This window comes from Nicotiana sylvestris, chromosome 7, assembly GCF_000393655.2.
Source record: "Nicotiana sylvestris chromosome 7, ASM39365v2, whole genome shotgun sequence".
Classification (NCBI taxonomy): domain Eukaryota; kingdom Viridiplantae; phylum Streptophyta; class Magnoliopsida; order Solanales; family Solanaceae; genus Nicotiana; species Nicotiana sylvestris.
Window position 1 is genome coordinate 8,962,693 of NC_091063.1, and position 27,242 is coordinate 8,989,934.

General features: G+C 36.8%; 2 protein-coding genes across 4 annotated transcripts; one reads left to right on the forward strand and one right to left on the reverse strand.

Annotated features, from left to right (window-relative positions):
- The first annotated feature begins 11,673 nt into the window (after nucleotides 1-11,673).
- Nucleotides 11,674-16,579, forward strand: LOC104243337 (protein transport protein sec31-like). 3 transcript variants are annotated; one of them, XR_011400963.1, is made up of 2 exons: nucleotides 11,674-13,810; nucleotides 13,921-16,579. XR_011400963.1 is itself a non-coding variant. In XM_070150787.1 (2 exons), the coding sequence occupies exons 1-2, from the start codon at nucleotides 14,771-14,773 to the stop codon at nucleotides 15,792-15,794; spliced, it is 654 nt and encodes a 217-aa protein (XP_070006888.1). In that variant the 5' UTR covers nucleotides 11,674-14,770; the 3' UTR covers nucleotides 15,795-16,579. The 3 variants fall into 3 exon arrangements, 1 of the variants encoding a protein (XP_070006888.1); XR_011400964.1 differs by having other exon boundaries at nucleotides 15,367-16,579; XM_070150787.1 differs by having other exon boundaries at nucleotides 11,674-14,996; nucleotides 15,367-16,579.
- Nucleotides 16,580-17,416: 837 nt separating this feature from the next.
- On the reverse strand, nucleotides 17,417-18,299 carry LOC104243335 (uncharacterized). The gene has a single exon (XM_009798514.2). The coding sequence runs from the start codon at nucleotides 18,109-18,111 to the stop codon at nucleotides 17,509-17,511; it is 603 nt and encodes a 200-aa protein (XP_009796816.1). The 5' UTR covers nucleotides 18,112-18,299; the 3' UTR covers nucleotides 17,417-17,508.
- Between the last annotated feature and the right edge of the window lie 8,943 nt (nucleotides 18,300-27,242).

A 27,242-nucleotide genomic window follows, 5' to 3' on the forward strand; every position in this document is an offset into this window, starting at 1 on the left:
GGTCGACGACTACGAGTCTGAATCCAATCTTGATCTTGATGATATTAGAATGTTCGATGAGGGCCTTACCCGCACGGTGGTAAGGGTGGGAGGTCCATCCCGTATACTTGAGATTCCGTTGGAGATTAACCTTTTGCGGGACACGTAGGACTTGGTACCGCAGTTTGACCTTTTGTGCTTTGCCACAGAGTGTGAGGCTTTTCGAGACGTCTGTGACGTTGATTTGATGCATGAAGTGGCCGCTATGGGCCTGAGGGTAAGTTTCTCCTCTTTGTTCTTTTTTGTGCTCCTTTTGTTTTTGGCGACCTTGACCTTTACCGACTCTTCTTTTTTGGGCTTTCACTCGAACATGCTAGAGATTGAAAGTGCTCACTAGGCTGACACACGGGCCAAATCTTTTTTGATGATGTTGGAGAAGTATCGGCGCTACCGCAACAAGTGTCGTGAGATGCACGAATGGCTCAGGGCGAACGCCGGTAATCAATCTCTCAGGGAGAAACTGGAGAAAAGAGCTCAGGAGCTGATGCAGTCTATTCGTAGGAATAACGAGCTCGAGGAGCTACTTCGTGTAAAGGACGAAGAACTTGAGTTGGGAAAAGGGGTTGCTTTAGAGTGTGAGCATCTTCAAGCAAAGGTGTTGTCATTGCAGTCCAATTTGTATCACAATGCCATCAGAGTTGAGGCTTTGAGTGTGGAGTGGATGGGGAAATTAACCAAGCTGGAGAGGAAAGTCTCCGAGTTGCAGAGTGCCGAGAGTGCCTAGGTGTCGGCATTAGCAAGGGCGGCAACGTTAGAGGAACTATCCGCGTCCTTCAATCCAAGCAGGAGTCCGAGAGGGCGACGGCTACGCTGAGAGAGGTGAGGCTTGATGAGCGCATTAGTGAAATTGATGGGGAAGCTTCAAACTTGGGAGATCGGGTCGCCACTCTTTAGGCCAAAAAGGCACAATTGTTGGCCCAAGTCGAATCTGCCTCCGCCGCTGTCCCTTGCTATTTGCACGAGCTCTGGCTCCATGCCGAAGCTCATCGGTACATATACAAGAGTTTGTGGGAGGCGGGCAATATTTATGAGGCCGCTTATGAAGGGGCTCGGGCGAAGGCACGAGAGGCTCGTGTTAACTGTGTCTACGATCCTGTGACACCGGAGGCCGGCGAGGATGTTGATGCTGAGAAGGAATTTCCTGGAGATGGTGAAGGGCAGGACGATAGTGATGACGCCGAGTGAAAAGTTGTTTCCTTAGTTTGTTTTTTTTGCTTTGCCTTTTTTTCTATTTTTTGTACTGGGCCAGTTTTGGCCGTGTATAATCTGCGGCCATTTACGCAACTGTCTAAATAAAAGGGGTTTTCGTCGTTGTACATCCTTTATATTTCTCTCCCTTCCCCTTGCTTTATACACATTTTTTTTTGCTTTGGCATATACTTTCGGATTTTTGTATGGTGAATTCCTGACTTTTTAGGGGAACCAATTTTAGCCGGACCGAGTAGGATTTCGTCGCATGAGTTCGAATGAAGTCTCTTCGGATTCACATATTTGGGAAAGGCTGACTTTTGACTTGTCGCTTTAAGTAGATTCATCTTTCACTTAGACGAGGTTGTATTCGGATTTGTTGTTTTGGACGAAGTCAGTCTTGACTTGAGTCATTCGAGGGGGATTGAACTGTTGTTGATTTAGGAGAAGTTGCTCTTTTCATATATATTCGAGTGAGGTCGAACTTGGGGCTTGTAGCGAAATCAAATTCTTAGTAAGTAAAAAAAAGTCTGACAACGATCGATGGCTGCAAAGGCGTTATTGAGAGTAAGACCGGGATGTTAATCCGTATAATTCGAGCGAGGTCGAACTCTTCTTTTGTGATGGCCCTTTGCCGTAGGGGTGTTATTTTGAGATAATGAGGAAATGTTTACCCATGATGATTCGAACGAGGTTGAACTCTTCTCTTCCTATTTTTTTTGCATTGGCTCTTAGCCGTGGGGTGTGATTTCGAGCTAATGTCGAAATGTTAACTCGTTATGACTCGAATGAGGTCAAATGCTTCTCGTTTTTTTTGCGATGGCTCTTGGCCGTGGGGTGTTATTTCGAGTTGATGTCGAAATGTTAACCCGTTATGATTCAAACGAGGTTGAACTCTTCTCTCTTTGTTTTGTGATGGCTCTTGGTTGTGGGGGTATTATTTCGAGCTGATGTTGAAATGTTAAACCGTTATGATTCGAACGAGGTCGAACTCTTCTCTCTTTATTTTGCAATGGCTCTTGGCTATGGGGGTGTTATTTCGAGCTGATATCAAAATGTTAACCTGTTATGATTCGAACAAGGTCGAACTCTTCTCTTTGGCAATGGCCCTTGGCCATAGGGGCGTTATTTCGAGCTAATGTCAAAATGTTAACCCATTATGATTCAAACGTGGTCGAACTCTTCTCTTTGGCGATGGACCTTGGCCGTGGGATGTTATTTCGAGCTAATGTCAAAATTTTAACCCATTATGATTCGAACAAGGTCGAACTCTTCTCTTTGGTGATGGCTCTTGGTCGTGGGGGTGTTATTTCAAGCTGATATTGAAATGTTAACCCGTTATGATTCGAACGAAGTCAAACTCTTCTCTTTTGTTATGTCATTGTCAGATTTTGGCGAATCATAGGCTACCATATTGTCGGTAGAAATTGGAGCGGATCCTGGCGTACTCGATTTTACTTTTTTTTGGAGAGTTTTGGGTGTCCCCTAGGGGAGTCCCAGTTTTGCTTAACTTTTGTGTTTCCTGGGTGAGTCCCAGTTTGCTTAATTTCTGTGTTTCCTGGGTGAGTCCTAGTTTGCTTAATTTTGTTTGCATTGGAGAGTATGATGATGGGGAGTATAAAACGTTGATGTTTCGCTAATTGGGGGGTGCCGTATGCGTTCGTTTCATGCATATATTTGGAATTTTCCTGTATCTAGTCCATTCATGGTTCGGCCTGGAGAGCTCGTCGGTAGGTAGGGTGATGAATTATACCTTGAACTTAGAGACATCCCCCTCATCGCCTCATTAAAAACTTCCCCGAGAAAACCCAATTGGGACAAACTCGGGTGAGGGAAAATGAGTACGACTTGAGGGGCGTCATTTTCAAGAAGTTGAAGTGTTTGAGATGGGTGGCATTCCAGTTGTTTTGTAGTAGTTTTCCTTCCATTGTCTCTAGTTAGAATTCTCCTTTGCTCGCTTGCCCGTGCGGCGCTTGTGTTCCTGTTTAAGCAAACAACAGAGGGTAAACCAAAATGAGATTTTCCTAACCTCGATCCAATGAGCCGGTGAACGAGGGTAGCCTTATAGTGTTGCTTGCTCTGCCTGGCGTTTAAATGGTTGATGGAATGGTGGTCTTTAGATTCGACAGCCGTATTCAACTCTCTCTTTTTAGAGGTGCCCTAGCTCCGCGTAGGTTGGGTTCGCCTTAACTGATGTGGTGTTGAAATCGAGTTCCGGTTCATTCTCATCTGATTCGTACCCATAATAAGGGAGACATGGCGTACTTTGTTCATGGATCATCTGATGTGTGGGGGATGTGTGAGTAGGGCAGGATGTGCCCATTCTCTTACAGGATTGCACAGCAGGTGTCGTCCTCTCATGTGTGGGCTTTGCGTGGATATTGGTTGTAACTTCTGCTTTTATGCAACAGCCTGATCTGGATTAGCATGTGAGGTTTACTTACCACTCTTTCGGGTGGGTGATTACATTTTGCCGATTTTGGATCATAAGGAAACTAGGAAATTTGGCTAAAAAATCCCCACAGACGGCGCCAAATTGTTTGAACAAAAAGTTTAAACTCTCTTTTTGCCAAATCAATTATCAATAATAAAGAAGGTAAATCTTAGTCAAGCATAATTAACTTCAGATCCGAACATATACCGCGAGAAATAACGAAAGGTAGGGACATATTAGATTTATTGATGTGATAATCTTACATCAAACACAAGAGATGAGCTTACATCTGAAGAAAAGAAGAAAAGTAAGTGAAGAAGTAAAGAGGAGAAAGTGAAGCAACTGTTCATCCACCAGAGATTCTTCTTTCTTCTTCTTATTTTTTTTGTTTTTCCTCCCCTGTCTGTTGTCCCTTTTTTTCTTCAAAAAGCCCCCCCCCTCTTCTGAGCTTACCTGCCATACATATATATATATATATATATATATATATATATATATATATATATATATATATATATATATATATAGTTCCTAGGACCTTTATTCAATGGCCTTTGACTAACATGCTTTCTTGCGACTGTCCCTTTCGTCATCACTCGAACACAGTATTGACTTGACGTATGCTTTCGATGATTTGACCCCGAGAATGGCCGAGGTGTTCTTTGTTATTCTGCCACCTAGGCGAGATCCCAGCTTGGTCGACCCCCTATCATTCCTATTTGGGGCGATCACTACGATCAGGATTTCACTCATACACAATGTGCGTGTGTCTTATGGAAACTAATAGAGAACCTGATTCTCTATATAGTTTGGTGGACCCTTAAATTCTATCAATTTGTTTGTAATTAACCGATTTTAGCGTATGTGGATGTCTCAGTCTTTGTTGTTATCTTTTTTAAACTTGCGGCGGAAAAGATTAAACCGTGCAGCTTTAAACTTAATTTTTAATTAGTACATTGAATTCAGACTATTTTACTTTTACCCGCATAAGAATACAAAACTAAGCATTTAGAAATGCATTTGTGATTTTGATATATTTCCATTTTATCTTTAGTTGAACTGAAAATGTTGGTTTATATTTAGTCAACAATGGCATGCCAATTGGAAGAGTTGGTGAAAAGAGTTGGTGTGGATGCTAGGAGGAAGCTTCCTCCTTTGATGTCACCCATGACATCAAGAGGAGGTAGCTTGATGTCACAAATGGCATCAAGAGGAGGTCTTTACCTCTATAAATAGATGCACTCCTTCATTTGTAGAAACCATCCCAAAAATAATACAATACATTGTAGAGAGATAAGAGAGAAATTCTCTTACGTGTAATTTGGGAACTCTCCCCTTCCTTTGTTAAAAATAAAAAGGCAACTGTTCTCTGGTGGACGTAGGATTATTTTGATCCGAACCACATTAAATCTTGTGTTCTTTCTTTTACGTTTTCGCTAACAATTGGTATCAGAGCAACATGATTCTTTAACGATCCAAGGAGGAAGAACAAGCAAAGATGAGTTCCATGAAGTTTGAAATTGATAGATTCAGTGGAAGCAACAACTTCAATATCTGGAAGATCTAGATGATGGCGTTACTGCGGAGGAAAGGTTCAATCCATGCTATTGACGGAAAGTATCCTAAGGATATATCAGCTCCCGGCAAGGAGAAGATTGAAGGGATGCATTGAGACCAATCCAACTATCCTTTGCACCTAACGTGCTTTGTGAAGTGAGTACGGGTACCGAAGAGACGACCAAATAGTTATGGGAAAAGCTAGAAGGGCTATACCAAGACCGATCAGTGACAACAAGGATGTTGTTACAACGACATCTTCACATATTTAAGATGGGGTCAAGTACTTCGTTACAAGATCATTTAGATGCATTCAATAAACTTATCATAGACTTACAGATTGCAGGAATTAAAAAGGAGGAGGAGACGCTTGCATGTGCTTTGCTATTTTCACATATTCAATGATGTATAGCAAGGAGCCTATCAAGCTTGAGCAAGTGTGGCAGGCACTTAACTCTAGTGATGTGCAGAGGAACATTGAAGAAGATAGAGATGACCAGGCAAGTGGGCTCTTTGTGAGAGGCCGGACTAGCCAATAGGGAAAGAGAAAATCAAAGCACAGATCAAAGTCTCGTGAGAACTAAAAGAATACAGAGTGTTGGGGTTGTGGCAAGAAGGGGCACTTTGAACGAGATTGTCCAATGTCAAAGTCCAAGGAAAAGGCGAGTGCATTTACAGTTGAACAGGTACATGATTTTGATAATGATTATGTACTAACAACATCATGTAATAATAATAGTAGTTATGGAAACAAATGGTTGTTAGACTTTGCTTGTACTCTGCATATGACGTTCCGAAAAGACTGATTTAGCAGCTATGAGAAAAGTGGAGGAACCGTAGTAATGGGCAATAATGCAACTTGTGCAATAGTTGGCATTGGCTTAGTTCCGGTTCGCTGCCATGATGGAGTCTTAAGGACTATTACACAAGTCCGTCATGTTCCTGATCTGAAGAAGAATTTGATCTCCCTGAGTACTCTGGATGAACAAGGCTACAGGTACATAAGCGAAGCAGGAACTATAAAGGTGACTAAAGGTTCTTTAGTCATGCTGAAAGGCAAGCTGGAGAACGGCCTTTACACATTGGCGGGAAGCACCATTGTTGGCTCTGCAAATTCATCTACAGTGCAGTTATCTAATTATGACAAGGCAAGACTATGGCACATGAGACTAGGTTATATGAACGCACGTGGACTGGAGATGTTAAGCAATCGTAACCTTTTGGAAGGTAAGAAGATCAGCACACTTGACTTCTGTGAGCACTGCGTTCTAGGGAAGCAGAAGAAGGTCAGCTTTAGCACTGGCAAACACAAGACAAGAGGAATGCTAGATTACATCCATTCAGATTTATGGGGTCCCTCTAAACTTCCATCGAAGGGCAGAAAGAGGTATCTTCTCACTTTTATTGATGATTTCTCACGAAAGGTTTGGGTGCATTTTTTGAAGGAAAAAGTGATGCTTTTAAAACATTTAAAGAGTGGAGGATTTTGGTTGAAAATCAAATGGAGAGGAAAATCAAGTATCTTCGCACAGACAATGGCTTGGAGTTTTTGCAATGAAGAGTTTAATGAATTCTGCAAGGTTTATGGGATCTCAAGACATAGGACTATCAGGCATACCCCACAGCAGAATGGAGTTGCCGAGAGAATGAACATAACTCTTCTTAAAAAGGCTCGTTGTATGCTCCTACAAGCCAAAATGTCCAAAGTATTTTGGGCTAAATCAGTTCACACTGCTGCTCATATTGTCAATCGATCTCCAGCATCGGCAATTGACTTTAAGACTCCGAATGAGATATGGTCAGGTGAACCCTCTAACTATTCATACTTACGAGTATTTGGATGTCCAGCTTATTATCACGTTAATGAAGGAAAGCTTGAACCAAGGGATAAGAAGGCCATATTCGTAGGGTATGTGGATGGAGTAAAATGGTACAAACTTTGGTGTTTGTCTTTACTCAAATTTATAGTTAGTATAGATTTCACCTTCGATGCATCCTCTATACTTGATCCCTATAAAATTTCAGTGTAGTTTTCAGGAAACAAGAACGATGAGTAGGTGGAGCTTCCGATGGAGCTTGCCAAGGAAAAGGATCAAGAGACTCAGGTTAAAGATGAGTCAGAAGTTGTAGACCTTGAAGAACTTGCTGTCAATGAACCATACACAATTGTGAAGGGGAGGGAGAAGAGGCAGACATGAGAACCGAAATGCCTTATAGATCAAGCAAACTTGATTGCATATGCGTTCGTAGCTGCACAAGAAGAGATTAAGGATCTGGAGCCCTCCTCGTATATTGAAGCAACTTCTTGCAAGGATGTTGTATAATGTCGGTTAGCCATGACTGAAGAGATGGAGTCTCTTCACAAGAATCAGACATGGGTCTTAGTGAAAAGACAAAAGGGGAAGAGGACAGTTGGATGCAAGTGGGTCTATCAAAAGAAAGAGGTAATTCCTGAAGTGGAAGATGCTAGGTTCAAGGCGAGATTGGTTGTAAAAGGTTTCAGTCAGAAAGAGGGAATTGACTACAATGAGATTTTCTCTCCAGTCGTGAAGCATAGTTCAATTGGCATGCTACTAGCATTGGTTGCCCAATTTGACTTGGAGCTTCAGCAGCTTGATGTCAAAACTACTTTCTTACACGGTGATCTAGAAGAGACAATCTATATGGATCAACCTGAATGTTTCCTATTTGAGGGAAAAGAAGATCACGTTTGCCAACTAAAGAAGTCTTTGTATGGTTTGAAGCAATCCCCTAGACAGTGGTACAAGAGGTTTGATGCATTCATGACTATATATGAATTCTCAAGGAGTGCATTTGATAGCTGTGTGTATCACAAGAAGATGTCTGGTAACTCAATGATTTATTTACTGTTGTATGTTGATGATATGCTTATTGCTACTAACAACATTACAGAGATAACTGCTTTGAAGAAACTGTTGAGTAAGAAATTTGATATGAAGGATTTAGGAGCTGTAAAGAAAATCTTTAGTATGGATATTTCAAGAGAAGACAGTGTTGTACATCTTTCTCAGAAGAGGTATATTGAAAGGGTTCTCGAGAGATTCAATATGCATGCGTGCAAGCCTGTAAGTACACCATTAGCTCCTCATTTTAAACTTTCAGAGTTACAAATGCCTCAGTTCGAGGATGAGGTGGAGCATATGTCAAAGATTCCTTATGCCAGTGCAGCCGGTAGCATTATGTATGCTATGGTATGCACACGTCCAGATATTGCTCAATCTGTAAGTGTGGTAAGTAGATACATGTCCAGCCCAGGAAAGAGGCATTGGGAAGCTGTCAAGTGGATATTGAGATATCTCAAAGGAGCTTCTGGTGTTGGTCTGACCTTTCGAAAAAGTGGTAGAGGTATTTCAATTCTCGGTTATGTAGATTCTGACTATGCAGGAGATCTTGACAGAAGAAGGTCCACAACTGGATACATCTTTACCCTCGTTGGCAGTGTCATTAGTTGGAAGTCGACTCTGCAATCGATTGTCGCTTTATCTACGACAGAAGCAGAATACATGGCAGCAGCGGAGGCGGTAAAGGAAGCTATCTGGTTGAAAAGTTTAGTAGCGGAATTGAGTTTGGTTCAGCTGGAATCAACTCTTAGATGTGATAGTCAGAGTGCTATTCATCTAATGAAAAATCAGAGATTTCATGAGCGCACTAAACACATTGATGTCAGATTTCATTTTATTCGAGATGTTATTGATGAGGGAACTATCAAGGTCGTGAAGGTTATCACAGACGATAATGCTGCAGACATGTTGACCAAGATAGTCCCGCTCGCTAAGTTTGCACACTGCAAGGACTTGGCGGGGGTGTGCATCAACTGATGCAACTCCGAAGAGAACAGTTGCTAGGTGGAGGTGGTATGTTCAACAATGGTTTGATTCTTCTTGTTTCTTACAACGGGGTTGCCCAGTAAGCTTAGAAGTTTTGGCCAGAGTTGTTCACACGCACGCTCGAAAGGCAAACCAAGGTGGAGATTAAAAGTGTTGGTTTATGTTTAGTCAACAATGGCATGCCAATTGGAAGAGTTGGTGTGGATGCTAGGAGGATGCTTCCTTCTTTGATGTCACCCATGACATCAAGAAGAGGTAGTTTGATGTCACCAATGACATCAAGAGGAGGTTTTTACCTCTATAAATAGATGCACTCCTTCATTTATAGAAATCATCCCAAAAATAATACAATACATTGTAGTGAGTAGAGAGTTAAGAGAGAAATTCTCTTAAGTGTAATTGGGAACTCTCCCCTTCCTTTGTTAAAAATAAAAAGGCAACTGTTCTCTGGTGGACGTAGAATTATTTTGATCCAAACCACATTAAATCTTGTATTCTTTCTTTTACGTTTCCGCTAACATGAACATATAAGTTTTCATTCAAAAACTATAAATTCAAATTTGTAACCAATAAAGAGATTCTATTTCGTTGAACTTTATCTTATTGTTTGAAATTATCTGAAAAGAAAATTAAATGACCATTCGTGTGAATTGTAGTTAGTTGTTTTATTTTATTATAATTTTTTAACACATTGAATAGCCACAGAGATTTTAGAAAATATCCGCCAACAAACTACTATGTAGTACTATTTTCTTATGAAAAACAAAGTGTAAGTAGACTATGGGATTACAAGATGATACGAGGATCACGCTAGCCATTCATCGAAGTACATAGTTACTTCTTAATTTATGATGATTTACAAGTGATGATGTTGCGCATTGATGAAAAATAGGAAAATACTTGTAAGTTCAACATATGAAAAATTAAATGAAGAGTAAATGTTGATCCAACAAGCTACAACACCACCAACGAAAACTCCTGAAATGAAATGCGAAAACTATAGTAGGATCTGTCAATGTGTGTAATATTATTATTTCTATAACGACTGATTTAGAAAGTCTTAATTGTTTCAACGGATACTAATTACACCTTACAATAATTAAGGGCAACTCAACAGATTTAGTAGCCTATATTAAGGATACTAGTCTCTATGTTTGATTCTCATATTTATGAAAAATAATTACTTAATACTTTTATAAAATTTGCTTAAAAGGTAAAAGAAGTTTGAGCACATATATATTTTATTTTTTAAAATTATAATACTACCAAGTTCTCGTTATTAAATATTCCATGGTATCAGGTATCTCCAAATTTTAAGGCACTTCTATTTGTTTTATCCAAAAATAAAAAATAAACTTATATTTAAAAGCATATCTATTTTATGATTAGTTTTCTTCCATCCATAAAGTTCCTCAAAATCTAAGTCCTATTATAATGAAATTAACAACTAATAAGATCAAGTAATCCCAAAAGTAAGTCCTTTGTTTTAATTTTTTTTTTTCAATGGAATTTGTCTTAGGGAAAGTACTTTATGACAAAACAACAAATTTCAATTCTTTCACAATAAAATTCCAAATTACCAATAAATTGTTAACATAGCAATGATTTACCAAGTTGCTAGACAAAAAAGGATATTTAAAAGCAAACAGAATCTAATTCTTTATAGTAGTTATTAGCATGTACATATAGTTCTTTAACGCAATCCTAAGTTTTTTGAGTACCAAATCAATTTTCAAAAGCAGTTCTTATTTGGGCTTTTTCCGTTGCTTTGATAAAAAAAATTCAACTGCTTAATTTGTTAGCAATATAGTTAATGTAAAAAATATAGAATTCTTACGTATGAAACAGGATATGACTATTGTTGAATTTAGTACATTGCTGATTCACCAAAGTTAAATTAGGTAAGTTTAAATATAACAATTTTATCCGACATTCAATAACAGTTGATCAATATTTTGAGAATAGCTTTGTATATAAATTTTTTAGACTATAAAAATTCAATAATAGATGAAATTGTATATTCTAATAGACAATGAAATTTATGTTTGTCTTGCACTTCATATTTCTTTTTCGAATCAAGCAAGTGCCAATTCTTTGCGGTTCATAATTGTCATCTATGGTATAATTGGTAAAGTTTTGTATATTACTTATCATACCATTGTAGTGTCTATAGCCTTGTGATTTTCAAATTATGTGGAAGCAAAAAAAATCATGGACAGTAAAAGCTCAGAATAGGTCTCTCTTTTTTTATTAACTGCGTTTGAAAATCTATCTCATTCCTTTTGATAGATGATAGTCCTAATTCTTATTTGAAAATACATAATTTATTAGACATATTTTCAGTTGAAACAGGAGTACTTGATTAAAGTGGTTCTTTTTAATAAAATAAAATAAATAGGGTAACAATAACGTGCAATTTGATACAGACTCTGGGATAACTTCCTATTTAATAGAACTCTTTATTGTAATGATAATTATGGCCTTCACCAGTAGAATTAAACTTCAATTGTTCAAGGATATTTTTGTATACCAACATTATTATTCGTGTTTTTATAATAATATAGATAGATAGATATAGATGTATTGCATAACTTATCCTTATCCGTTTAGATATCAAATGCACTAAGGCTCATTCTTAAGATCTTCCGGTCTATGCTGCCTAATGGCGCAACTATCCACCATTTTTTTGCCGACGCCCCATGGATTCTGAAGGAAAATCTACCCAATCTTCCTCACCTTTGATTCCAACTACCAATTCTGCTAATTAATATTAATATTAATATTAAGGCTCAGATAATAAACCCAATCCCCTCATTCACTGTCCCTTCTCAACCAAACACAAGTCCATCTTCTCAGTCATCCTTAATTAATATTACGCCCTCACTTCAAGCCTCCATTAAACTCATGTCATTGAATTATCAAACTTGGTATTCACAATGGCGATCCGTTCTTATTGGATATGGATTCACACAGTTTGTTACAACATAACCATCTACACAGCAAATTCGATCTGACTATTGGTATCGTCAAGATCAATTGTTAAGAAGTGCGATTATTGCTTCTCTTTCTAAAGAAGTTCTTTCACTTGTGAATGCTGCTGAAACTTCATATGATGTATGGACTGCTTTGCATACTATGTATGCTCGTCCCTCTCGATGTCGTATTCTTAGCCTTAAAGAATCTTTGTCTCGGGCAACCAAGGGCTCTCAATCTATGACTTCCTACCTTGAGCATATTAAGCAATTGGTCACACCTCTTAATTCTACTGGTGCAAATTTGACTTTGGATGATGTGACATTACATGCTTTGCAGGGTCTTCCTCCTGAATAGAGAGGTATTTCTGATTCAATTCGCACTCGAGATACACCACTTTCTTTTGATGAGTTGCATGAGATGTTATGTGATTATGAACAATATATCCAGCGTGATCAAGGTCTTCTTGCTACTCCATTGACTGCTAATATTGCTACTCTCAATTCTTTTACCTCTAGGGATAACATAACTTCCAAGTCCTATGTGTTGGGATATAATATTAACCGTACGGTTTAGACATAGTATTATATTTTATTCTTTATGGAACAATTGTTTATTTAATTTATTCAATTCAATAAAGTACTATTTTAAATAAATCATTTGTTACATGTGTGTCTTTTTAGTTATGTAGTAGACAATTTAGTGTATGGAGTCTTAGCTCGTGCACAGAAGATTAAATTGTTGGTTCTCATAATTAATAAACTATGTTCACAATCAAAGATATTATTGGACAAAATATCTTGATGATTGTAGCACAAGATTATCGTATAATTTTGTCTTGATTATGGGAGTAGTTTTACTTCAACTTTTTGTGCTAGTATACTCAGTGTATATTGAACGGATCAAGTAGAGAAAAGATGTTTTTGTACTGAATATATAAAACATTCTCTCTAATTCATTAAATGAGCTTATACTCCTAATCTTGATATAATTATTATGATCAATGTAATTTGTTTATTATTTTGATTTATCAAAAGGTACGACTCTATTTAGAGTTAGTATATGCCTAATAGATTGGACAATAACGAATAACATTTGTGAATAATATTTAGTTGATAGAATCCATGACTCGGTTTTGGGTTTGATGATACCCCTTTATATAAGCTTACAAGTTTTCATGTGAAAACTCGGCCGGTGGATTTTGTATCCGTCACATGAAATAGTTTAAGCGGAATTATAAAGTATTTAATTTGTTAATTGAATTAAATTTTCAGTGATTTAATTTAATTAACCGGTATTTGAAATCTTAACATGGGGAGTTAAAATAAGTGTTAATGAATTTCCGAAATTCATATTGAGGAGTTCAATTGCAGTTTTTTAGTGGAATAAATTGCAATTAATTATAATAAGAATTAATTCATGCTAATTTCGAATTAATACTATAATTAGTAGCCTCTTATTATTTCTGTGGTCCCTGCTATACCTAGTAAAAACCTGGACAGACTTGGGTAAAAAGTAGCTTGGGAGAAAAGTTATCCTTTTGAGTTAGAGTAGGATTCTACTTGCAGATCCTACACGTTTTTGAGCCCCTATTGTGGCTTAATTTCGGGTTTATTAAAGGAAGACTAGTTTCACCTAATAACTTACCTTTCAGTTGTATTGTTCTTGCCCACCCAATAGCAAAATCGTCCAAGGTTTTACTAGGCAAATAGCAGAAGACTGCAGCCCTGGATTCTTGCTGCTTGGAAGGTTTGTGCAACTACTTCAAGAGGTTAGTGCTTCTAATCTCGTTATTATTGCATTATCTAGTTCACATGTATTTGATGTCTGGTTTGTATGCTTGCTTCCGCTGCGTATGTTCTAACACTATGGTAATACCAGATCATACCAGAAGAATAACACTGGATCATATCAAAAGAATAATTCTAAGCCCCAGATGATCTGTCAATATTATGATAAACCAGGACATGTTGTCAAGCAATACAGAAAATTGAAGAATGCATTCCCTTGGCTAGCATCTTCCTCCATGGTTGATTCCGTTGATCCCAAGCCAATGGCCAATGTTGCAAATGCAACAGCTATGGGTAATTCAAATTGGCTACTTGACTCGGGTGCTTCTCATCACATTACGAGTGATCTAGAAAACCTTTCTCTTCACTCGGATTATACTGGTGATGATGTTATGATTGGCGATGGAAATAATTTAAAAGTCACACACTTTGGCTCTTCTCATCTTCCTACTCCTAAATGTCCTTTATATCTTTCCGATGTTCTTTGTGTTCCACAGATAAAGAAAAATCTACTTTCTGTTTATCAACTATGCAAAACGAATAATGTTTCTGTAGAATTCTCACCTTTTTCATATGTTGTGAAGGCCACCCAGTCCTGCATCCTCATACAACTGCTCTCATCCTCGGGCTCTTCATACTCAACTTTCTTCTGCTACAGCTTGGCACAATCGACTTGGTCATCCGTCTTCTCCTGTTTTAAGTCGCATTTTAAGTTCTTTAAATGTCTCTCCTAGAGTAGTCTCTTCCAAATTCTTTTGCAATTCTTGTAAATGCAATAAAATGCACAAATCTCCATTTGGTGTTTCATCAGTAAAATCATATTCTCTATTAGAATTTGTATATCTGATGTTTGGGGCCCTGCCCCTGTTTCCTCTATAGATGGTTTTCGATATTACATTATTTTTGTCGATCATTTTACCAAGTATATTTGGCTGTATCCAATGAAAAAGAAGTCTGATGTCTCTATTATATTTCCTAAATTCAAGGCTCTTGTTGAAAAGTTTTTCGCAACACCCATTGTCACTCTTTACTCAGATAATGGTGGTGAATATATTTATTTAAGAGACTTCTTCACCTCTCATGGCATTTCTCATTTTCTTACACCACCATATACACCGGAATACAATGGGACGGCAGAACGAAGACACTGTCATATAGTTGAAACCGGTATTACTTTACTTCATTTAGCTAAGCTACTGTTATCCTTTTGGTCTTATGCATTTCAGACTGTAGTGTATCTTATTAACAGACTTCCCACACTATTGCTTCATAATGATTCATCATACTTCCGTTTGTGCTCCAAATTATCATAAATTTTGGGTATTTGGTTGTCTTTGTTATCCCTGGTTGCGTCCTTATTCTCAAAATAAATTTGAGCCTCTATCTTCACCATGTATTTTCCTTGGATACTCTACAAATCAAAGTGCCTATATATGCTATGATCTTCAAAAGCACAAGATATATGTTTTCCGTCGTGTCAACTTTGTTGAGCATGAGTCTCCTTATTCTAAATCTCTTGTAATTGACAATCTTGTAGCTGATAACACTGTTCTCACTTGGGCTCCTCATTACATTATCCCATTGCCCACTGGCTCTACCAACTCTATGGCTCCTCCCAGTACTGGTGCATCTTCATCTCTTACTCCTTCATCATGTAAGGCTTTGGGAACTTCAAACAGTTATCAAGGTACAACTTCTCTTAGTTCTTCTTCTATTCTGTCTCCTGCTTCACCAGATTCATCAAGTGTACAGGAACATAGATCTCTTGCAGTAACAACTGTGGAACCAATGTCTCTATCCGATCCTATCTCCACTCACTCAATGCCGTCTTCATTGCCAATCTTTTCACCATTGGCATCAACTGGAACACCCGAACACATGGAAATTTCTGTTTCACCGGCTTTATCAACTGCTCCCCCTCCACCTCCTTCACAAAATTCTCATCACATGGTTACACGTTCATAGAACAATATACATAAGCCTCTCACCCAACTTTGTCTTTTGGCATTTGTAAATGCGTCTGGCCATCCTAATTTGCCTACACTTAAAAGTGAACCAAAGAGTGTGACTAATGCTCTTCAGGATGCTGATTGGTATGCTGCGATGCTTGCTGAGATCGCTGCTTTGAAAAACCAAGGCACTTGGACCCTTGTTCCTCGTCCCCCCGGTAAGAATATAGTTGGATCTAAATGGATATTCTGAGTGAAGCAAAATGCTGATGGCAGTCTTGACAAATGCAAGGCCCGTTTGGTTGCTCAAGGTTTCGCTCAACGGCCAGGTATTGATTATATTGAGACTTTCTCATCTGTTGCGAAACACACCACTGTTCGGGTCATTCTCTCTATTGCTGTCTCTCAAGGTTCGGTACTTTGTCAATTGGATGCTAACAATGCCTTCTTGCACGTTACCTTAACTGAAGAGGTATATATGGTACAACCTAAAGGGTTTATTGATACAAGTAGGCCAGATTATGTCTGTAAACTACACAAATCATTGTACGGTCTCAAGCAAGCCTCTCACGCTCGGTATTAAGAGTTGTCCGATTATTTATTAAGTTTGGGTTTCCAGGTGTGCTCCTCTGATAATTGCTTATTAATTTTCTCTGTTGCTGGGGTTGTTTTATACCTCATTGTCTATGTGGACGAAATGTGCCACTTTATGTAACGACCGATTTGGTGTGGTCGCGTCGTTACCTTGTCTTTTTCTCTCAATCTCACCCTTTATTATTATTAAATTATTTTATTTTATCATTTACCCTACCTTTTTATATAGTAATTTTACCTTGTATCATATTTTTTCTTTATAATATTGCAAGTTTATTGTTCATATTGCTGGTGCGTAATATAATGAAATGATGACAAACAACATAATCTATCCAAACATTGTATTTATCAAATGATACAGTACAATACAATACAGTACAATACGATACATTATGAAACGATGCATAACAATCATCCAAACAAGCTATAAATAAAACAATATTGTTCATTGATTATTTAGAGGAGAATCAGGAGTAGGAGTCTCGGACTTCGATGAAATATAAGAAGAGCCTTGCTTTCAGATTTTTTTTCTTCCAGCATCGACATCTTTAAACTTCTCAAAATCCTTCAACATATCTCACATATGATCAACATATTCGGATTAATATGTATAATGTATAATATTTGCTTATAATTTATATTATTTAAAAATTAAAGGTATAAAATAAGTTTATATTAAATGGTTATATAAGAAAGAAATATGAATTATATATGGGATAAATATGTAAAAAAAAAAGGATTTGTTTTCTTAAAGAAAATAATATACTAATATAGAAGAAAGAGAAGAATATAAAGGAATATTTTTTTTTTGATGCAAAAAGTAGTGTAATGGATTGGAGTTAATTAACTTCACCATTTTGATGTTTACACCATTTTGGTGTAAAATAATGGTGCTAAGGGTCGGAGATGATCACAGCTTGGGTGCTGGTATGTGTGTATGTGCATTTGCGACTGAAGTAGAGAACAAACTCATAAAGCTTATCCAATACTTCAGCGTTTGCATTATCAAGATTGAAGTATTACGAACATTTTGACTAGAACAAATGTACAACTTTAGTTTTCATATATTGCAAATTCCCAACTAAATACACCTATAGGCTATAGTAACCTACTACCATTGATTCTTTTCTATAAATCTACCAAGTACTACCTACGCCAACTGAGAAAGCGGTGGTTTCCGCCTTCCTCCGCCGTCTACAACCGTCCCACAACCTAACTACGTTGCCGTCAATTACTTTCATGTCCTGGCATCTATACCAACCCATTTCCCCATTTCTCATTTTCAATAAATTTTCCCAATTCTCAAACCACATTTCAACGGCGCCGTCTTCTCCGTCCTGATCACCGTCGTCTCCATCGACGTCACATTCTTCGCCGTCATCTTGCTTAAAATACACCGTTAGTTTCCCTTTTGTTCCTTCTTCTTTGTTCATAGAAACACCAGGGTACATCTCAGTAGTAACTGTTGAAGAAGGTTCTTTTGCTACCCTCTCAACCTGCGGTGATGATGAACATGATGGTACCGAGGTTGGCGGCGGTGGAGATGGAGATGGGGCACCGGAAAAGTCGCCACGTGGCTCCGGTAAGGGCAAAGTTGAAGAAGTTTTGATCCTCCAGAAGCTAACGGCGGCGGTAATAACGGCGACCCACGCCCAAACATTGTAGACGACAGTTAAGAAACCGAAGCTCAAGTAATTAAAAGCAAGAGCTTCGAGCGGATATTCCAATATTGTATTCATGTCTTTAACAAGGAGACTATAGCTAGAGTTGTTTTCGTTTTCTCTCTATGATAATGCAGAAAGTGGAGCGTAAAGAAGGGATTATATATATGGAAGTTGGGGGTGATGAACGTGAGCTAGCCGTGAAATAATTAAGGGAACAGTAAGAAGCATCTGAGATTAGATGCTGGGAATCGTGACCGAAGATGCTACTGAAAGATCCAAATTCCTATGGCTGTTGCTACATGTACCACGGGGTGGCAAACGGCCGCGTAAAAAATGAGTAATGTAAAAAACGGATAAATTATCAGACCCACCCATATTGAATATGAGCACTTTTGAAAAGATTCTCGGTCTCCCAAACTTAAGTAGCCAACCTCATTAGTTATTCATTTTCTAAGTGGATAATATAGTTCTTATCCATATTTGATCCGTTTTTAAAAAATTCATTATCCAACCTATAATTTAGTGGATAATATGGATGGATAACTATTTTTTATTCGTTTTTCCAACACCACGGATAATGAAGATATTTGGGTGCACGTGCACAGGTGGCCAAAAATTAAGTTTCATGAGTTCAAATCCATTGTATTTTAATGTTACGAGTTCTTATCTATCATTTATTACCACTTTAGTGAACTTTTTTTTTGCTTAAATTTGTACACCACGGTCAAAAAATACTAGTATAGTATATTAAGATGAACCTAGTGTTTTCAAAGTGCATCCGCCCCTGTGCACGTGTAAGGGCAGGACTCGTTGAAATGGACCAAATTGCACCAACTGACAACTAGAGACACTTGTTCAATTTGAGGATATGAATACACACTCGTTCACTATCACTCACCGCGTTTGAGAATGTAACCACAAGATCTCATATGACGGCGCCATCTCTCCGGATTGAATTGGAATGAAAAGTACGTAGTTGCTGCTCTTATTTATCTAAAAGAAAAAAAAACAAAGGAAAAAGGAGAACAAAAGGAAAGATCACATCAAAGAGCAGTTGCGTGAGTTAATAATAAGAAATGTTTGAATTTTTAATTTGGCTTCTTTAGTTGGATATTCGCATATTTACTCTTGGATTCAATTTCACTACTCCATTTGTTTAGCCATTTATCTTAAATGGGGTTGTTGCTACCATCATTACCAATATTGTATTATAACCAATTAAGTCCATCAAGGTTCCTGGAGAATATTGAGATTTTAATTACGTAACACATGTCTACTTGAGCACACTGTTATACATAATAATAATCGAGTTAATACCCTAAAATCATCCTAAACTATTATGTTTTTTGTCAGTTTCCTACTTAAACTATCCGGTGTCCCCAAAACACCCTTGAACTATATCTAACTAGTTACTAAAAATCCCTTCGTCGATTTTTTCTAGCTATGTATGATGCATGCTCCCAATTAACTTTAAACTGTAAGTTTACAACACGTGGCTACTTATAGCCTGTTTGGCCAAGCTTCTCAAGAGGCCAAAAGTGCTTTTTTTTTCAAAAGCACTTTTTTTTCCTAACTTGAGATGCTTGAGCAAGCTTATTTGGGAAAAAAAGTGCTTTTGGGAAGAAGCAGAAGCAGTTTCAGAGAAGCAGAAAAAAGTAGCTTCTTTCCAAAAGCAGAAGCAGAAGCAGTTTTGGCTTTTCTTCTTACCTAAAATACCCTTAACAAAATATAGTATATACCAAAATAACCTTTAAACCTAATGCTTAGGACATTAATTTATAAATATTTCTTCTTATTTTTAGGAAAATTTTCTAATATATGGTGACTTCAGGGGTGAATGCTTTTATAATTGTTGAAGGAATTTTAATATATTTAACTTATGTTAAAAGAATTAAGTACTTTTAAATTTTATTTTCATATTTTACTTAAATAAAATGAATTTTTTTAATTATTGCATGTAATAACAAAATTTTGATATTATTTATTTACTTATAATATTAATTATTAAGTAAATCTATTCATGTCCTTATTCGTAATTTGACACTTAAAAGCACTTTCTAAAAAGCTTGGTCAAACACAAATTATTTCTCAAAAGTGCTTTTCATACTAATTAGCCAAACACAAATTGCTTCTCTCAAAATAAGCTGATTTCTCTAGCTTGGCCAAACAGGCTATTAGTCAAGCATAATTTAATTATTATTTTACTTAATAATTTGAACTAATAGTCAAAAATAAAAAATGGGTAAAAGCCTTTGTTCTTCCATCTCCTCCAACAATGGTTACCCCTTCTATCAATCTAGATTTTCACCATTAACCTTTGATTTCACTGTAGTTTTTTCACGCTAACCTTTGATTTCACTATAGTTTTTGGTTTAGCCAGAGATTTGGGATTTAAAACGGCTAGGTTTTGACAAGAGAAGTTATAGAGAAATAAATAAAGAAAAAATGAAGAAGAAAGGTAATTTCAGAAGAAATAAGAGAAGAGAAAAGTTTCAAATGGAACCCATAATAATAAGGAGAAAGGAAGAAGAAAGGTAAAAAAAAAAAAATGAAAAAAGTGGGTAAAAATAAAGAAAAAAATCTGGAATAAAAAGAAAATAGAAAGGAAAAAGAAATTGAATATCTTAACGCTAATTAGCCGTTAGAAGCAGGCCAGGTGGAGCCATTTTATGGATAATTTCATCTTCCACGCGCCTTTAAACGAGTTATTTCACACATTTTGCCAAAAAAGTAACGAGGGGGCTTTTAATAACTACAGAGATATCGTTCAAGGGGATTACAGGGACACCGAATAAATTAAGTAGGAAACTGACAAAACGTAATAGTTTAGGGAGATTTTAGGGTATTAACTCAATAATAATCCTGTTTTAGTATATACTTATATATATGTCATATTTGAGTGATCCAATGCTGTTTTAAGTTTATTCAGCTGATAAATTAGAATCAGCATTGGCAGGACTTAGTTGATCAATCCAACTATATTCTGTGAAGAAACTACACGTATACTTGCAGTCATCAGACAATATTTAAAATCTTAAGTATTAATCTATTTTTGCATTACTATCTGTTTTCTCTTTAAATCTTGTGGCAGACAAGACTGGACCGTGCAGCTTTTTAACTTTATATGTAGTTAGTACATTGAATTCGGGCTGTTCTAATTTTACCCGTAACCATTCTTACTGTACTTTGAAAACAGCTTAATTATAAGAACACAGAACATGCATTAATTTAGATATGCATTGTAATGTTGATATATTTCCATGTTATCTTTGTTAAGTGTTTGTCATAATTTTCTTACCATATTTGATTTCTATTTGTTGAAGGAAAGAACAATATGTTTACCTTAATTGGATTTTTCTTCTTGTAGAAGGAAATTATAAATCTCTCATATTTAGCTAGTCCTTTTTCTGGTAAGAAAAGGTTTGGACTTCTATAAATTGAGGATCCTTCTTTCTCATTCAGTAGCCTCCACAATGTAGTCATATGGGGTTTGAGAGTCGTATTTAGGGGGAGAACTTTACGGGACAAGTGTAGTGTGTCACTTGTGTTTGCCTGTTCGTGAGGTTTTTCTCTCGATATTTTGTACTCTCTTTTTATATAGTAGATTGCCCATCTCCGTCGTGGACGTAGGTCAGTTGACCGAACCACGTTAAATGTTTGTGTCTCTTTGGTATATTTCTCTTTGTTGTCTGATTTATCGTCACTCAAGGTTTGCTTTGCTAGCTTCCGCATGACACCTTCCTTTTTCGGTCCTAACAAGTGGTATCAGAGCGAGGTTCAAACAAGTTCATCTGGCGGGTTCAGTTCTAGCTGCAACATATTTGACGATAATCATGATTTTGTCTGAGAAATTTGACTGGTGTGCTACGCACGTTGAGACAAACTTTGTGGTGGAGATTTGGAGATGCGACCTGTTGAATGCTATGTGAAGAAAGTGAATCAAGTTTATTTTGTCAGAAAATTCAGGCCAAAGGGGAGAATTGTTAGGTGTTTGCTCCACCTCCAATTGTGAAAACATATCCACTTGTGGATTTAACTTCAGAAAATACGTTAATCCAATTTGCATCCAATGTTTTATCCCTCGATATCCCTCGATCACGGAGGGATATTTGTTTATAATGCCTCATAATCTTGGGTATATTTCAGATACCCCAAAACTCGTTTCATTGTCATCCAATGTATTTGATTGGGATTATTTGTAAATAGACTCAGTTTGCTAATAGCACATACTATATCTGTTCGTGTACAATTCATAATATAAATCAAACTTTCCAATACTCTTGCATAGTCCAGTTGTGAGTCACTTTCACCTTCATTCTTTTGAATTGCATAACTCACGTCAGTTGGAGTCTTGGCAAGCTTGAAATCAAAATACTTGAACTTGTCAAGTATTTTTTCAATGTAGTGAGACAGTGATATGCTAGACCTTGTGGAGTCTTGTGAATTCTGATTCCTAGGATCATGTCAGTAACTCCTAAGTCCTTCATGTCGAATTTGCTAGCTAGCATACACTTAGCAGCATTTATATCTGTTATATTTTTGCTCATTATCAACATGTCATTAATATATAAACAAACAATGACTTCATGACCTGGAGTGTTTTTAATGTAAACACATTTGTCACACTCATTGATTTTAAACCCACTTGCCGACATTGTTTGGTCAAATTTGGTATACCATTGTTTGGGTACTTGTTTAAGTCCATAAAGCGACTTAACAAGTTTGCACACTTTATTTCTTTATCCAGAACCACAAAACCCTCAAATTATTTCATGTAAATTTCTTCCTCCAATTCTCCATTTAAGAAAGATGTTTTAACATTCATTTGATGGATTTCAAGACTATACATGACCGCCAATGTCGCTAACAACCTAATAGATGTTATTCTTGTTACTGGCGAGTAAATGTCAAAGTAACTTAGGCCTTCCTTTTGTCTATAACCTTTGATAACAAGTCTTGCCTTATATTTGTCAATAGTGCCGTCATATTTCATTTTCCTCTTAAAGATCTAATTCGAACCTAAAGGCTTATTTCCTAGAGGAAGACCACCCAATTCCTATTGAGGAAGATCAACCAATTCCTATTATGATTATCCAAAACTGATTGAATCTCACTATTGACTGCCTTTTTCCAAAATGCTGAATCAGAAGATGACATAGCTGATTTGAAAGTTTGAGGCTCATTTTCAAGCAAGAATGTTACAAAATATGCTCCAAAGGAAGTAGATGTTCTTTGACGTTTGCTACGTCTTGAATCTTCTTCACTTGATGTATTTTCCTTTTAATATTCCCGTGGTCGTTTAGCTCTTTCATTTAACGACTAGCATTCAGTTGTATATGGATAGATGCTTTTAAAGAATTTAGCATTATCTGAATCAATTACCGTATTAACATTAATTTTGAGATTATCAAATTTATGAACCAAAAACCGACATGTTTTACTGTTTATAGCATATCCAATAAAAATACAATATAATATTTTGTCCGATTTTTACCCTTTTGGGTAAAGAAACTTGTACCTTTGCTAAACACCCTCACACTTTAAAATATTTCAAGTTAGGTTTTCTTCCTTTCCATTTTTCATATAGAATAGATTGTGTTTTGCTATAAGGTATTCTACGAGTATTCGGTTAGCTGTAAGGATAGCAGCCCCCCCCCCACCCACACACACACAAACTCTGCCGTAAGTCGGAGCTTATTAATAAAAAAATTATCATTTCCTTTAATGTCCGTGTAACGACCCGGCCGGTCGTTTTAAGAATTAACGCTCCGATCCCCTATTAAATACTTTTTCCATGTTTATTTCAGCTATTATGATTTGCGGGAAGATTTGTTTTGAGTTTTGGAGTATTTTGTGACATTTAGTCCTTAAATGAGAGCTTAAGCTTTAGAATTTGGACCGTAGTCGGAGCAGTGTGAAGACGGCTTCGGAATGGAATTCCATCGATTATGTTAGCTCCGCTGGGTGATTTTGTATTTAGGGACGTGTTCAGATTGTGTTTTGGAAGTCCATAGCTTATTAAAGCTTGAAATGCCGAAAGTTAAATTTTTGAAATTTCCGGACTGATAGTAAGATTTTGATATCGGGGTCGGAATCCGATTCCGAAAGTTGGAATAGCTCCATAGTGTTGAATGTGACTTGTGTGCAAAATTTGGGGTCAATCGGACATGGTTTGGTTAGTTTCGGCATCGGTTGTAGAATTCTTGAGGTTTCGAGTTCATTAGGCTTGGATTGGAGGGTGATTCGTGGTTTTAGCGTTGTTTGATGTGATTTGAGAGTTGGACTAAGTCTGTATGATGTTTTAGGATTGGTTGGTATGTTTGGTTGAGGTCCAGAGGGCCTCGGGTGAGTTTCGGATGCTTGATGGAAGTTAAATTAGACTTAGGAATTTCTGAACTTTGCTAAACCTGTTGGTTTTGCACCTGCGGAGCTAGAAGCGGGTTGGAACTCGCAGGTACGGACTAAGGCGTATGGGCATAGGTCGCAGATGCGGCTCAGGGACCGCAGAAGCGGGAGCACATCTGCGAAGAGTGGAGCGCAGGTGCGGCTCTGGGCGTTTAATGAAATCTCGCAGGTGCAGGTCCCCAACCGCAAAAGCGGGACTGCAGATGTGGCCCCATGATCGCAAAAGCGGAAATCGCTGGGCAAATATATGAAAAATCAAGGGTTTGAGTTTGTTATATCCCATTTTAAACTGGTTAAACTAAGGTACAACATATAGACAATTTTAAATTTGATTAAAGTTAAAGAGTCACCATCTAATTAATTATGGTGAATTAGGATACCTAGTGTTGATTAAAGTAATTTAAAGTATAACTATGTTAATGATCTACATAACCTTAAGGTTCTAGGTAAGGGTTCAATTAATCTAAAGGGAAGGTTTTTAAAACACCCTTTAATATTCAATTTCAATGGTTAACCGATCAAACTTAAATTAATTAAGGCTATGTGGTACTAAGTTTAGGGCCATAGTAATGACTAAAATCCATATCTAATATCGAGCAGAATGAAATCTGCTTTTATATTTTTTTTAGAGGCTAAAGAACTTAATTTTTTTTGAGAAAAAAAAAGGGAACGATTTCTTACAAAAGTAGACTAACATCCAAAAGAAAGGCCAAAGTTAGACTAGAAGAAAAAGTGATAAAGTTCTATTGATTTACAAAATCATCTTATGACGTTAATAAAAGGAACTTTCGACTCACTTGAAATAAAAGGGAAACAATAGGTCGAAATTTTAAAGTATGCCAGAAAAATTTGTTACTGCTTCAAAGTTAATATTTGTCTCTTATTCTAACCTTGTAAAATGGCAACTAGATGAGTTAAAAAGGAAGAGTAGGTAAAAGAGTTGTTAGGTCACTGATTTTAAAGTCCTTATCTAGGTGTTATATTCTATGTAAAAATGAGTACCTATATAATTATCCAGAAGTAAACACCCTGCTGAATTGATATAGGATCACATAACAATTAAACTGTAACCAAACATAAAGAAGCAACAAAGTGAGAAATGTAGAAATCAAAAGGGTCAAATGACTGGCTTCACAGCCAGCATCCCATGCAGGATAATTTTGTTGTTTTGTCGCTACATGAGGCAGTGAGAACATAAAAAGTGTGCTGACTCCATGCGGGTATAGTGCTGCGGCGTCGCGAGGTCTCAAAGCAAGACTCAAGAACGCGCCCGTGTGTCATGCAAAACAAAAGAAAGACACGAAGATTAGAAGGTAGGAAAATCTAAATATTTATTTTAGAAAACAAAATAAATAAGATGAAATCACCATTAGCATTCAAGTCCATATTCTGTAAACTAACATTTTCATATAATAAAAGAATCCAAGACTTAAGCATGCTAGCTAATAGCTATCCCAAAATACGTTCTCTAACAAGTACACTAATTACAGTAAAGGTGTCTTTGTTTCATTTAACCAGAAACTAGAGGGGATGTGTTCTCTAATGGCCATAGAAGAAATGAAATAAAACAGATATTAGTACTTCCTACTACTATCAAGAGAAGGCAATATTCCAGTGTTTGTTCATATAACTCAAGTATGCAGCTTATTAATCAATTTCCTATAAAGTCCATGTAAAGATCTTAAATCCTGGTAGCATTATTATAAAGAAACATATATTTCATTATGATAAAAGGAACAGAGGTACAAACATTCACTTTTCTTGGACTTGGCGAGAGGTTTATAGAAATATCTCCTAAGTTCATGTTTCTAACGAAGACATGGTAGCAGCATGTATTTTGGGACTATGCTAATCACTTAAATCAAACTAAAATTATAGTTAAGTTATAGACATGATTTCTAGACTATAACAAAAATATCTAAAGTTGCGACACAGTTTTAGCTAACGACATGCTTTGTACTACAGTATTTATACCTAAAATTCACCCAAGAATAAAATTTAAAAATACATTAGAAACAGAATGTTAATTACAAAATTCCTAAAGGGTATGTTTTCTGTTACAACTGAATAGTAATAGTAAGTAACATAATTTGGTCGTAAACTTTTAACACGACAAATATGAGTACATTAGAGACTTAAAGCATGAATTCCTCATTTCACTTCAACAACTAATATCATTGACACATCTCATTACAACAGATAAAGAAGTAAACTTAAGATATGTTTTTCTAAACAAACACAGTGTCTTAAACAAAAAGGGGGAAAAACAATCGAAATAGGGTCAGATTTTACCTGTTGTGGGGCAGTGAACTACTCTCTTGTCACGGACAGATCCGAACTTCGAGCCGAATGAGTTTCAATGTCTCTGTCACGGGTAAAGTTCACCGAGACAGAAAAGAAAAGTTCTGTAAGAGACTCTTGAGTATTTGAGACTATATCAGATGTGAGAGTGATAAAATAGTGTTCGAGAGGAAGTTGATTCTTGTATCTAGTGTAGGCGGCTCCAAACTTGGTCCTTTGACAGAAGGTAAAAAGAGTATTTATAGAAGAAAATTAGGGTTCTCCCAATGGTGAATTTGGACGGAATTTGAGAGGCAAAACCAAGAGCTGTTCGAATTTTGAACGTTGGTGATGGCAGAAGTATCAGAAACAAGGACGAAGAAAAGCTTCACCCTTTTTAATTCCATTTGTACTCATCTGTGATCTTTAAAGATTTGGCCAAAACTTTTGGGATTCCTTAGTGATTTGATTCAGAGTTTAGCTCGAAATGGTCATGCACCTTCTGATTGTGAAAGATGAAG